This window comes from Microcaecilia unicolor, chromosome 1, assembly GCF_901765095.1.
Source record: "Microcaecilia unicolor chromosome 1, aMicUni1.1, whole genome shotgun sequence".
Classification (NCBI taxonomy): Eukaryota; Metazoa; Chordata; class Amphibia; order Gymnophiona; family Siphonopidae; genus Microcaecilia; species Microcaecilia unicolor.
In genome coordinates, this window is record NC_044031.1 from 366,895,601 (window position 1) to 366,909,775 (window position 14,175).

General features: G+C 48.0%; 1 protein-coding gene across 1 annotated transcript in view; it reads right to left on the reverse strand.

The window, feature by feature from the left end:
• LOC115474425 overlaps positions 1-14,175 on the reverse strand; it is a 439,537-nt gene that overhangs the window by 233,957 nt on the left and 191,405 nt on the right. The window contains exon 8 of the mRNA XM_030209885.1: positions 9,677-9,713. Within this exon, the coding sequence (XP_030065745.1) occupies positions 9,677-9,713 (37 nt within the window). The remainder of the gene's footprint in view (positions 1-9,676; positions 9,714-14,175) is intronic.

The window sequence follows — 14,175 nt, forward strand, 5'->3', positions numbered from 1 at the left end:
GACGATTGGCTGGTGAAGACCACCTCTGAGGACAGTGCTCTGGAGTCCATGCGAATGACTATTCAGATGCTAGAGCTACTGGGGTTTGTAATAAATTACTCCAAGTCCCATCTCACTCCTGTTCAAAAATTAGAGTTCATTGGAGCACTGCTGGACATGAACAGTGCAAGCTTATCTCCCCGAGACAAGGGTAGACAACCTTCTGTTCCTGGAGTCCACAGTTCCAGCATCTCAGCAGGTCACAGCTCGGCAGATGTTGAGACTTTCGGGGCACTTGGCCTCCACAGTTCATGTAACACCCATGGCACGTCTACATTTGAGATCAGCTCAATGGACCCTAGCTTCCCAAGCTGCAGGGAATCTGGAGGATGTGATCCAACTGTCCACCGATTTTCGAAATTCTATTCAATGATGGACAAGCCGGTCCAATTTGACCATGAGATGACCATTCCAAATTCCTCAGCCACAAAAGCTGCTGCCAACAGATGCACCGCTCCTAGGGTGGGGAGCTCATGTGGATGGGCTTCAAACTCAAGGAGCCTGGTTCTTCTGGGAAACAGGTCTTCCGATCAACCTCCTGGAATTACGAACGATCTGGAACGCTCTAAAGGCTTTCAGAGATCTGCGGTCCAACCAAATCATCTTGATTCAAACAGACAATCAGGTTGCGATGTACTACACCAACAAGGAGGGGGGGGGGGGGCACTGGATCTCACCCTCTATGCCAGGAAGCTGTCCAGATGTGGCTTTGGGCATGCAATCAAGGCATGTATCTCCAAGTCACTTATCTGGCGGGGGTAAACAACCATCTGGCCTGAAGACTGAGCAGGGTAATGTAACCTCGCGAGTGGTTACTGACTATGAGCATAAGGTCCCTCAGTTCTGTTCCAGGCTTCAGGCCCACGACAGGCTAGGTCAGACGCCTTTATCCTTGATCGGAGAACAGGCCTTCTGTATGCGTATCCTCCCAATACCTCTAGTAGGGAAGACTTTATTGAAACTCACACAAGACTGTGGAACCATGATCCCGATTCCACCCTACTGGCCACGTCAGATTTGGTTCCCTCTTCTTCTGGAGTTGTCCTCCGAGGAACTGTGGAGATTGGAGTGTTTTCCAAACCTCATCACTCAGAACGAGGGGTCGCTTTTACATCCCAACCTCCAATCTCTGGCTCTCATGGCCTGGATGTTGAGACCTTAGAATTCGCCTCCTTGAGTCTTTCAGAAGGTGTCTCCCGAGTCTTGCTTGCTTCCAGGAAAGATAGCACGAAGAGGTGCTACTCTTTCAAATGGAGGTTTGCTGTTTGATGTGACAGCAAGGCCCTAGATCCTCTCTCTTGTCCTACACAGACCCTGCTTGAATACCTTCTACACTTGTCAGAGTCTGGTCCCAAGACCAACTCTGTAAGGGTTCACCTCTGCGCAATTAGTGCTTATCATCGACGTGTAGAGGGTAAGTCTATCTCTGGACAGCCTTTAGTTGTTTGCTTCATGAAAGGATTGCTTTTGTCAAAGCCCCCCGTCAAACTTCCACCAGTGTCATGGGATCTCAATGTAGTTCTCACCCAGCTGATGAAAGCTCCTTTTGAGCCACTAAATTCCTGCCATCTTGACCTGGAAGGTCATATTCTTGGTGGCTGTTACTTCAGCTCATAGGGTCAGTGAGCTTCAGGCCTTAGTAGTGGATGCACCTTATACTAAGTTTCATCACAACAGAGTAGCCCTCCTAATGCACCCTAAGTTCCTGCCGAAGGTAGTTTTGGCGTTCCATCTGAACCACTCAACTGTCTTGCCAACATTTTTCCCCCATCCTCATGCCCACCCTGGAGAAAGCAGCTTGCACACCTTGGACTGCAAGAGAGCACTGGCCTTTTACGTGGAGCGGACGAAGCCCTTCAGGCAGTCCGCCCAGTTGTTTGTTTTTTTGAATCCCAACAGAAGGGGAGTCGCCATCGGAAAACATGCAATCTCAAATTGGCTAGCAGACTGCATTTCCTTCACTTATGCCCAAGCTGGGCTGACTCTGGGAGCCATGGCTGCGTTGGTGGCCAAACTGATTGCTGCTTCAGAAGATACCCCTCCCCCCCAAAAGAAAACCTTTGTACTGGCTCTAATAAAACAGATTCAAGGACTGTTGCCCACAGTGCTCTGCTTCCAAAGATTCTGCACCAGTCAATCTATCATCATCATCTGCTGGACACGAGAAACTGAAGCCTGCAGCAGACTGCTATAAAGGGAATGAAGTCAGCTTCTTTGACCTTTCAAGGCAAAACCTGATAACTGCCTGCTAACAAATGTGTGAGAAATCAGAAAAATGTATTTAGCAAGTTTTGCTGTATGTTAACTACCAATTTGATGTAGATACTAGATTTTGCCACTCAGTTTAAGGAGAATAGTTTTTGGCCAACTTCCATGCATCACTGCACGAGTTACACCAATTATCTTAAAAAAAAAAAAAAAAAAACACACAAAAAAACCCACCCCAGCTCAAATTCACTTTACACAATTTTGTAAAATAGTAGGCTTTAACTTGTTTGGGGTGTGGATGTCAGATTTGCTGGCAGGTGGACATATCCCACTTGTCTGGATAGACCTGGCATGGAAAATAGGAAATTTTCAATTTACGACTAAATAATTTATTTTTCTGGTGTAGAATTCCCTTTGGTGCACTCAAGGCAGGCAATGACTATGCACTCAAGGGTGACTGTAAGCCGCTATAGCCTTTCCACAGCAATAGTGGGATATCAAACATTTTAATAAACAAATATTAAACAAATTGAGAAATGCAGGGGTGAGAAGAGAAAGCGAAAGATATATACCTGTAGCAGGTATTCTCCGAGGACAGCAGGCTGATTGTTCTCACTGATGGGTTGACATCCGACGGCAGCCCCAGGTCCGCAATTCTTCCTAGCAAAAAAGTTTGCTAGAGCCCTCGTGCGCACGAGTGGATGCACCGCACATGCGCGGCCATCTTCCCGCCTGTCACGCGAACATGCTCCTCAATCAACTTACAAAGCAAAACAAGGGAAGAGCCAACTCCAAAGGAGAGGCGGGCTCAATTGACCCTGTTTGTTGTTTGAGTGAGCCTGGGGGCTAGGGATACCCCATCAGTGAGAACTATCAGCCTGCTGTCCTCGGAGAATACCTTCTACAGGTATGTATCTTTTGCTTTCTCCGAGGACAAGCAGGCTGCTTGTTCTCACTGATGGGGTATCCCTAGCCCCCAGGCTCACTCAAAACAATAAACAGGGTCAATTGGGCCTCACAACGGCGAGGACATAACAAAATTGACCTGAAAAATAACTAACTGAGAGTGCAGCCTGGAACAGAACAAAAATGGGCCTAGGGGGGTGGACTTGGATTCTAGACCCCGACTGCCCAAACCGACTGCCCAAACCGACTGTCGCGTCGGGTATCCTGCTGAAGTCAGTAATGAGATGTGAATGTGTGGACAGACGACCACGTCGCAGCCTTGCAAATCTCTTCTATAGTGGCTGACTTCAAGTGGGCCACTGACGCTGCCATGGCTCGAACACTATGAGCCGTGACATGACCCTCAAGAGTCAGCCCAGCTTGGACATAAGTGAAGGATATGCAATCTGCTAGCCAATTTGAAATGGTGCGTTTCCCGACAGCCACTCCCCTTCTGTTGGGATTAAAAGAAACAAACAGTTGGGCGGACTGTCTGAATGGGCTTGTCCGCTCCAGATAGGCCAATGCTCTTTTGCAGTCCAATGTGTGCAACTGACATTCAGCAGGGCGGGTATGAGAACGGGGAAAGAATGTTGGCAAGACAATTGACTGGTTCAGATGGAACTCCGACACCACCTTGGGCAAGAACTTAGGGTGAGTGCGGAGGACTACTCTGTTATGATGAAATTTAGAAAATGACCTTCCAGGCCAAGTACTTCAGATGGCAGGAATTCAGTGGCTCAAAAGGAGGCCTCATCACATGGGTGAGAACGACGTTGAGATCCCATGACACTGTTGGAGGTTTGACAGGGGGCTTTGACAAAAGCAAACCTCTCATGAAGCGAAGCGAACAACTAAAGGCTGTCCAGAGATAGGCTTACCTTCTACACGGCAATGATAAGCACTAATTGCACTAAGATGAGCTCTTACGGAGTTGGTCTTAAGACCAGACTCAGACAAGTGCAGAAGGTATTCAAGCAGGGTCTGTGTAGGACAAGAGCGAGGATCTAGGGCCTTGCTGTCACACCAGATGGCAAACCTCCTCCATTTAAAAGAGTAATTCTTTTTAGTGGAATCTTTCCTGGAAGCAAGACTCGGGAGACACCCTCCGACAGACCCAAGAAGGCAAAGTCTGCTAGCCAATTGGAAATGGTACATTTCCCGACAGCAACACTCCTTCTGTTGGGATCAAAAGAAACAAACATTTGGGCGGACTGTCTGAAGGGGCTTGTCCGCTCCACATAGAAGGCAAATGCTCTCTTGCAGTCCAATGTATGCAAGACTCGGGAGACGCCCTCCGACAGACCCAAGAAGGCAAAGTCTACGCTCTCAACATCCAGGCCGTGAGAGCCAGGGACTGGAGGTTGGGATGCAGAAGCGCCCCCTCGTTCTGAGTAATGAGGGTTGGAAAACACTCCAATCTCCACGGTTCTTCGGAGGACAACTCCAGAAGAAGAGGAAACCAAATCTGACGCGGCCAGAAGGGAGCGATCAGAATCATGGTTCCATGATCCTGCTTGAGTTTCAGCAAAGTTTTCCCCACCAAAGGTATGGGAGGATATGCATACAGGAGGCCCTTGCCTCAATGTAGGAGAAAGGCATCCGAAGCTAGCCTGCTGTGGGCCTGAAGTCTGGAACAGAACTGAGGGACCTTGTGATTGATCTCAGTGGCAAAAAGATCCACCGAGGGGATGCCCCACGCTCGGAAGATCTTGCGTACTACGCCCGAGCTGAGCGACCACTCGTGAGGTTGCGTTATCCTGCTCAACCTGTCGGCCAGACTGTTGTTTACGCCTACCAGATAGGTGGCTTGGAGAAACATGCCGTGACGGCGAGCCCAAAGCCACATCTGAACGGCTTCCTGACACAGGGAGCGAGATCCGGTGCCCCCCCTGTTTGTTGATGTAATACATGACAACCTGATTGTCTGTCTGAATTTGAATAATTTGATTGGACAACCGATCTCTGAAAGACTTCAGTGCGTTCCAGACCGCTCGTAACTCCAGAAGGTTGATCTGAAGACCGGTTTCCTGGAGGGACCAAACTCCTTGACTGTGGAGCCCATTGACATGAGCTCCCTACCCCAGAAGGGACGCATCTGTCATCAGCACCTTTGGTGGCTGAGGAATTTGAAAGGGACGTTCCATGGTCAAATTGGATCTGATTGTCCACCAATAGAGGGAATTGAGAAACACTGTGGACAGCTGGATAACATCCTCTAGATCCCCCGTGGCTCAACACCACTGGGAAACTAGGGTCCATTGAGCTGATCTCACAGGAAGGCGGGCCATGTGAGTCACATGAACTGTGGAGGCCATATGGCCTAGCAATCTCAACATCTGCCGAGCTGTGATCTGCTGAGACGCTCTGACCCAAGAAATGAGGGACAGAAGATTGTCCGGCCTTGCTTCGGGGAGGTAGGCGTGAGCCGACTTGGAGTCCAGCAGAGCTCCTATGAATTCTAGTTGTTGAACTGAAGATGGGACTTTGGATAATTGATAACAAACCCGAGTAACTCCAGGAGTTTGAGAGTCATCTGCATGGACTGCTGAGCTCCTGCCTCGGAAGTGCTCTTCACCAGCCAATCCTCGAGATAAGGGAAGACATACACTCCCAGCTTGCGTAGAGACGCTGCCACTACCGCCAGGCATTTGGTGAACTCCCGGGGCGCAGAGGCGAGACCAAGGGGCAGTGTACAATACTGAAAGTGCTGTGTCCCCAGACGGAATCGAAGATACTGCCTGTGAGTTGGCAGTATCGGAATGTGCGTATAAGCATCCTACAAATCCAGAGAGCATAGCCAATCGTTTTTCTGAATCATGGGAAGAAGGGTGCCCAGGGAAAGCATCCTGAACTTTTCTCGAATCAGATATTTGTTCAGGGCTATGAGATCTAGGATGGGACGCATCCCCCGTTTTCTTTTGCACAAGGAAGTAGAATCCCAGCCCTTCTTGCCCTGGTGGAACGGGCTCGACCGCATTGGCGCTGAGAAGGGCAGAGAGTTCCTCTGCAAGTACCTGCCTGTGCTGGAAGCTGAAGGACTGAGCTCCCGGTGGACAATTTGGAGGTTTGGACATGAAATTGAGGGAGTATCCTAGCTGGACTATTTGGAGAACCCACTGATCAGAGGTTACAAGAGGCCACCGCTGGTGAAAACATTTTAACCTCCCACTGACCAGTAGATCGTCCGGCACAGACACTTTTAAGTCGGGTATGCTCGCCTGGAGCCAGTCAAAAGCCCGTCCTTTGCTTTTGCTGGGGAGCTGCAGGGGCCTGTTGAGGCACACGCTGTTGACGTGAATGAGCGCGCTGGGGCTTAGCCTGAGCAGGCTGGCGGGAAGTAGGATTGTACCTGCGCTTATTGTAAACATAGGGAGCATTCCTCCGACCCCCATAAAAACGTCTACCTGAAGAGGTAGATGCTGAAGGCGTCCGGTGGGAGAGTTTGTTGAATGCGGTTTCCCGCTGATGGAGCTGTTCTACCACCTGCTCGACCTTCTCGCCAAAAATATTATCCCCCTGGCAAGGAGCGTCTGCAATCTGCTGCTGGACTCGATTCTCCAGGTCAGAGTCACGCAGTTATGAGAGTCTGCGCATCACTATACCTTGAGCAGCGGCCCTAGACACAACATCAAAAGTGTCATAAGTACCCCTGGACAGGAATTTACGACACGCCTTCAGCTGCCTGACCACCTCCTGAAAAGGCTTGGTCTGCTTTGAAGGGAGCTGATCGACCAAGTCCACCAGTTGCTTCACATTATTCCGCACATGGATGCTCGTGTAGAGCTGGTAAGACTGGATCTTGGCCATGAGCATAGAGGAATGATAGGCTTTCCTCCCAAAAGAGTCCAGAGTTCTAGACTCCCGCCCCGGGGGCACCGAGGCGTAATTCCTAGAACTCTTGGCTCTCTTGAGAGCGGAATCCACAACCCCAGAGTCATGAGGCAACTGGGTCTTCATCAACTCCGGGTCCCCGTGAGTCCGGTACTGGGACTCAACTTTTTTAGGGATGGTGGGATTAGTTAATGGTTTCATCCAGTTTGCCATCAGTGTCTGCTTAAGGACATTATGTATGGGAACAGTGGATGACTCCTTAGATGGTGAAGGATAGTCCAGGACCTCGAACATCTCAGTCCTAGGCTCATCCTCAGTGACCACTGGGAAGGGAATGGCCGTAGACATTTCCAGGACAAAAGACGAGAAAGACAAACTCTCGGGGGGAGAAAGCTTTCTCTCTGGTGAAGGAGTAGTATCAGAAGGAAGACCAGAAGACTCCTCATCCGAGAAATATCTTGGGTCTTCCTCTGCCTCCCACGAGGCCTCTCCCTCGGTATCAGACACGCTCTCTCTGACCGAAGTCTGAAGCCGGGCCTGTCTCGACGCAGAGGAGCGATGTCCTCGATGACGGTGTCGAGAAGTAGACTCCCATGCAGACAGCGATGAAGCTCCCTCCAGCGATGGGGAAACCACTTGGATGGCAGCCGACGCCGGCACCGCAAGTGGCACCACCGAAGACCTCACCATGGATGGGGAGCCAGCCGCATCTATCGACGGTACCGTAGGCACAAGCACCGCTGGTACCAGAACAGACGATCGCAGCAGCCTTTCCAGGATCCATGGAAGAATGGCTTTGAGGCGCTCGTCAAGAGTGGCTGTGGAGAAAGGCTGGGGAGCCGGTGCAGGAGTTGAAGCCCAAATCTGCTGAGGAGGCGGAGGCAGTACCGGGCTGTCCGGAAAAGTGCGCATTGACACCTCCTGAATGGAGGGTGAGCGGTCTTCCCGGCGTCGACGCTTCACATATGCTGAATCCTTTGGCGTCCTGGAGCTCTCGGTACCGTGACGGGAGGGCGACCGATGACGGTGCTTCTTCGCCTTCACTCGCACGGTCTCGGTACCCCCCGGTACCAACGAGAAAGACATGGAATCCAAACATCTCCTCGGGGTCGGGTCAGAAGGTCGGTCCCGATGGGCCTGCACTGCAGGAGCCCTCGAGGCAGGTGGAGACCCACTCGATGGCCCAGTGCTGCCAGCGTGAGATGGTCTCTGGACAGCCATTACCTGCACTCCGGATGTCGATGCACTCTCTGGTGCCGACATCGACACCGCCAATCTCGGTATTGCTGCCGACACCGACGCCGAAGAACCGGGCGAAGCGTGGAACAGGCGCTCCCACTGAGCTAATCTCGACGCTTGAGTCCACTTTTTAAGACCGCAGCACAAAGTACAAGCGTCGGGGTGATGACTCACCCCAAGACACTGAATACACGAAGCTTGTGGATCAGTGACTGAGATTGCCCGGCTGCACCGAGTGCACTTTTTGAAGCAGCTGGTGATCTTCGATGACATCGACGGAAAAATCGTGGCGGCAAAATCAAAAGACGCGATGGCGCCAAAAAAGGGGAAAAACAAAACTCCGGACGGGCGGCTAACAGGGCCGCACACGAAACGAAAACAAAAAAACTTCCGACAACTAGAATAGGAAGGTGAAGTCTAACTTTTTTCTTTTTTTTTTTTTTAAAAACAAGCGAGCGAACTCTCGAAAAACAAAGGGTACAAGAGAAAAAGCCAAAAATTCACAAAGGACTCTCTCCTGAGGCGCAGAGCGACCGTAAAACAGCCGTCCTGACCGTGGAAAAAAAAAAAAGACTGAGGGGCATGTTCGCGCGACGGGCGGGAAGATGGCTGCGCAGTGCGCGCACTCGTGCGTACGAGGGGTCTAGCAAACTTTGTTGCTAGGAAGAATTCCGGACCTGGGGTTGCCGTTGGACGTCAACCCATTAGTGAGAACAAGCAGCCTGCTTGTCCTCGGAGAAAACATTGTATAAACGTCTAAATACCAATTTTACAAAGTTAAGAAATACATGCCATATGCGTGTTTTTCAGTTTTAGACAAGAAGGTGAAGTCTATGCATGTTTTGGATGGGACTAGGGTGGTCCAAAAAATAAACGTGAATTCTCTATTTCAGGAGGGTGTCTCTGTCCAAAAAAGATTAACATCAGGATTTACACCTACTACCTGGGATGTCTAGATTTCAGAAAAGTGCTTCTAGTCACCAGCACTCCACTGGAGGGACTGTGAGAGGTTGTCCCCTTAATCCTTCAGTGGCTAATATCCACCCCCCTTCCCTTTCCAAAATGGGTACCATAACAGTTTTTGTTCTGCCATACAAACATGTACCCATTTTGGCCCCATTGATATTTTAGACATCTATGGATCTAATATAGATGCTCCGGCCCAAAGTAACAAGCACAAACATCCACTTCTCTATGTCGGTATATCCGGTTCTAAAACACTAGCAAAACTTCAGATGTTCTGACCTGGACATCTCAACTCTGATTTGCATGCCCTTGCTAAAATAGGCTATAGATTCGAAAGAAAATAAGCATCACTTTGCTGATTGTTGCTCATTTTATGTCAGAGATTTTATTTACTGTTATACTTCACACATTTAATTTCAGAAAATATAAAGCACTGTATCCTTACCGGGTTTTTGATTTCAGGCGTTCAATTGGCATCTTAACTACAAAAAAAAAAAAAAAAAAATTGAAAGAACAAAAAAGTAAACTGAAACATGGAGCAGATTCATTTATAAACACATACTCAGTTTATCTGCATTCAAATTATGTACTTTGTTTAAACATGTTAATATACTATAAACACTGTTCAGATCTCTCAATCACTGCCCCATACTGTAACAACTAAATATAATTGACAAAAAGTAGTACTATAGTCACAAGTCAAAGATTCCAGAAAAACAAATGCAGAGTTAGAAAAGACCCAGAACCTAAAATTCAGTGCCCGACACCAAATTCAGGTACAAGGGCTGCTGCTGCTGCCTGTAATTAGAGGGGCCACAAAATGGGTAGAAGAGTTGCTGATACCAGGGAAAGACTCAGGGTTTAATCTAGGCAGAGAACCTAGTTGGGCAGAAGAGCCACTGCCAGGTCAAACATCAAGACTCAGGCTAGGTGGAAGAATTGTACCAAATTGCCTGTGGTGCATTTATGCGCATAGGTATTTGAATTTCTTTTTTTTTTTATATAAATTTTTATTGATGACAACTTCAGAACACAACAATACAACTTAACAGTTTTACATAGTTCAGATGTCATGTAAGCTCAACTCTACATAAAATCTCGCTTTACCTGTCATCAATCATTTTCATTTTTCTCCCATTCCCCTCCACCCTTCCCACTACCTCTCCTCCCCCCTTTTCCCACCCCTCACCCTCCCTCCCGCCCTTCTTCACCAGGTGATTCCCTCTTATCATAAACTACCATTCATAACCCTACTACGCGCTAGTGGTGTTAACGTGTCCAGAAATGGTAACCAGCTTTGTAGAAATTTATCTCCCCTCGGGGATGTTAGATCAGATATGTCCTTCCGTTCTAGTGCACTGAGTGATATCATATAGGCCCGCCAGAGCTGCACCGAGGGTCTCTCCTCTTGTAACCAAAGTATTGTTTTTTTCCCCATCGTCACAGTTCGCCGTATAAATCCTTTGAGACCCGCCTTGGCGGGCCCTCGAATTGTATATAAGTCAAAAAGCAGGCCTGGGTGTCTTTTCCAAGTTGTGGCCCACATCTTTGAAACTTGTGCACATAACTGTAACCAAAAGGCTAATATAGGTGGACAATGCCAGAACACGAGGCCCAGATGGGCTCCTCCTCCCGTACACCTAGGGCAATCATCCTTTGGCCGTAAGGTGGCCCGAAACGCCCTATGGGATGAGATATATAGTCGCATAAGAAATTTATATTGCGTTTCCCATGTGTTCACGCTCCTAAATGCTTTATAGCACGTCTGCAGACAGGATTGCAAACTGACCCCCTCAATGTGGAACCCCAACTCTTTTGACCATTCTTGTGCCAATTTTTGATATTGTACAGTCAGCATTGCTTCTCTTATCTGTGCATAATATTTTAATGGTACTGTTCCTTGTGCCTCCAGATCAAACAATTCTATTACTTGGTCTCGCGCCTTTGAATCAAGGGCAGGCCTAGCTAATAACCTCATATAATGTTGTAATTGATTATATGCTAAGAAGTCTCCTATCTCGAACCTCTGGCGCCTCTGCAGTGCCTCTTTGGTCTGTAAGGTTCCATTCTCCTGCAAAATTTGGAACAAAAATATAGTACCCGCTGCTCTCCATTTAGTGAATGTACGTGAAAGGTTGCCCGCTGGGAAATCTACATTACTTCCAATGGGGTTTTATTGTTTGCATTTGTATCCCACATTTTCCCACCTCTTTGCGGGCTCAGTGTGGCTTACAATAAGATAAGAATAATGAAAATACATTTGAGCTTACACCTTTTACAAACTCACTTCCATGCTTACCATATTGGCGTAAATAAGAATTCTATATTCTTCGGGGTTTTCACCCTCCCTGGCCCCAAATGTAGCCAACAACTAAAGTGTGTGGTTCCCAGCATTGTGCACTCAGCCCCCGAGTAGGAGAAGTGTGAGGTCCCCCTAAACCAGTCAGATATATGGCGCATGCATCCCGCTACTGATATCCATTTGATGTTCAGGGTCCCCAAGCCCCCTTTACCTCTGGGTAAGTACATTTGTTGTAGTGATACTCGGCCCCGCCTTCCATTCCATAAAAATTGTTTAAATATGTGGTGGAGGGCTGTTTCTTCTTTGTGGGTAATAAATAGGGACAGCACTTGAACCACATACATCCACTTTGGTACTATGATCATGATTGCCACAGCGATAGAGGCAATTTTTTCCACATCAACAATGCTGTCTTTGTGGTCTCCCACAATGGTTCCAAATTGACTTTATGGGTTTGATTTAGTTGCGCTGGTATGTAAATTCCCAAGTATTTAATCTTGTCCCCCGCCCCACTGTAGGGGGAAGCAACCCACCCATTAAGATTTTATTATGAGTTTTGTTGGCATGGCTACTGATTTTGTCTATTTAGTTGAAAACCCGAGTGATAGCCAAATTCGTCTACTGCTTCCAGGAGGCCTTGCAATGACTTTTGTGGGTTTGTAAGGGTAAGCAGTATATCATCTGCAAAGGCCAGTATCTTAGTTGGTAGCTGTGGGATGTCAACTCCTGTAATCTCTGGGTTCCTATTCACTGTACATAGGAAGGGTTCTAAGTAGGAAAAGTAGAGGGGACAGAGGGCACCCCCCTGCCTCGTGCCCCTCTGCACTGGGAACATCATGTTATTTATCACAATACGGGCAATTGGCCCCGCGTAAAGTGTGGATACCACTTTGTAGTACCAGCCCTCCAATCCCACATATTTTAACACCTCAAACAGGTACCCCCACCGTACTCTAACAAATGCTTTTTCTGCATCTAAGCTCACCACAAGTAGGGGGTCTTCAGCTGCCTGGTTATGTGCTAGGGCCAGTAACGCGTGGCGAACATTGAGCCCAGGATGTCTTCCTCTTACAAATCCCACCTGGTGGTCATCTATCAAGAGTGGGAGATACTTTGCAAGTCTATCCGCTAACAGTCTGGCCAGCATTTTTAGGTCTACATTAAGTAAGGAGATTGGCCGGTACGCTCCCTGCGTGCCTAGTGCTTTACCAGGTTTGGGTATTAAAGTTATAAGAGCTTTATTCGCTCTAGCCGGCAAAATTTCCCGCTCTACTGCCTCCTCAAAATATTTTGCAAGTGGTACGCTTACCCAATGTCTCAGCATTTTATAATATTCCGTGGAAAAGCCATCTGCCCCTGGGCTTGTACCCCCTAACAGTAATTTGATTACCTGCAGCAATTCTTGCCCATTTAGTGGTGCGCTAAGTTGTTCGCTCATTTCCCTTATCAGTTTTGGCATCCCTGAGTACTCTAAGTAGTCTTTAATCACTGGGCCTACGGATTCTGTCTCCGCCCCAAATACCCCAGTAAAATAATTCTGAAAGAGTTGCAATATTTCTGATGGTTTATGCTTCCGGGCTCCGTCTGGGGCCTTTAAGGTGTGTACAAATGTTTTGGCTGTCCACGCCTTTACCATTTTAGCCAGTAACTTCCCATTCCTATTGCCAAATTTAAAATATTGGAAGCACCTGTGAAAAAGATATTTTTTGTCCGCTCATGAATCAAGGCATTTAAGCCTGCTAAATTGGCCATCATTTGGTCATAATGGGCTGCAGAGGGGTTCTGTTGGTGTTTTTGTTTTGATTGTGTGTAGCAGTGCTCCAGTTGAATGATACCCTGTGCTAACCTTTTATTCCTCGCTGCCACATAGCTGATTATTTCGCCCCTCATCACTGCTTTTGATGTCTCCCAAGATAAGCAGGATGAGTCCTGGTGTCTGTTATTTGTTTCCATATAGGCCCCCCATTTCTTTTCTAGAAAATTTTGGAATTCAGGGTCTCCCGCCAAGTACATAAGTAATGCCACACTGGGAAAAGACCAAGGGTCCATCGAGCCCAGCATCCTGTCCACGACAGCGGCCAATCCAGGCCAAGGACACCTGACAAGCTTCCCAAACGTACAAACATTCTATACATGTTATTCCTGGAATTGTGGATTTTTCTCAAGTCCATTCAGTAGTGGTTTATGGACTTGTCCTTTAGGAAACCGTCCAACCCCTTTTTAAAATCTGCTAAGCTAACCGCCTTCATCATGTTCTCCGGCAACGAATTCCAGAGTTTAATTATGCGTTGGGTGAAGAAACATTTTCTCCGATTTGTTTTAAATTTACTACAGTGTAGTTTCATCGCATGCCCCCTAGTCCTAATATTTTTGGAAAGCGTGAACAGACGCTTCACATCCACCTGTTCCACTCCACTCATTATTTTATATCTCTATCATGCCTCCCCCTCAGCCGTCTCTTCTCCAAGCTGAAAAGCCCTAGCCTCCTTAGTCTTTCTTCATAGGGAAGTCGTCCCATCCCCGCTATCATTTTAGTCGCCCTTTGCTGCACCTTTTCCAATTCCACTATATCTTTCTTGAGATGCAGCGACCAGAATGGAACACAATACTCAAGGTGCGGTCGCACCATGGAGCGATACAAC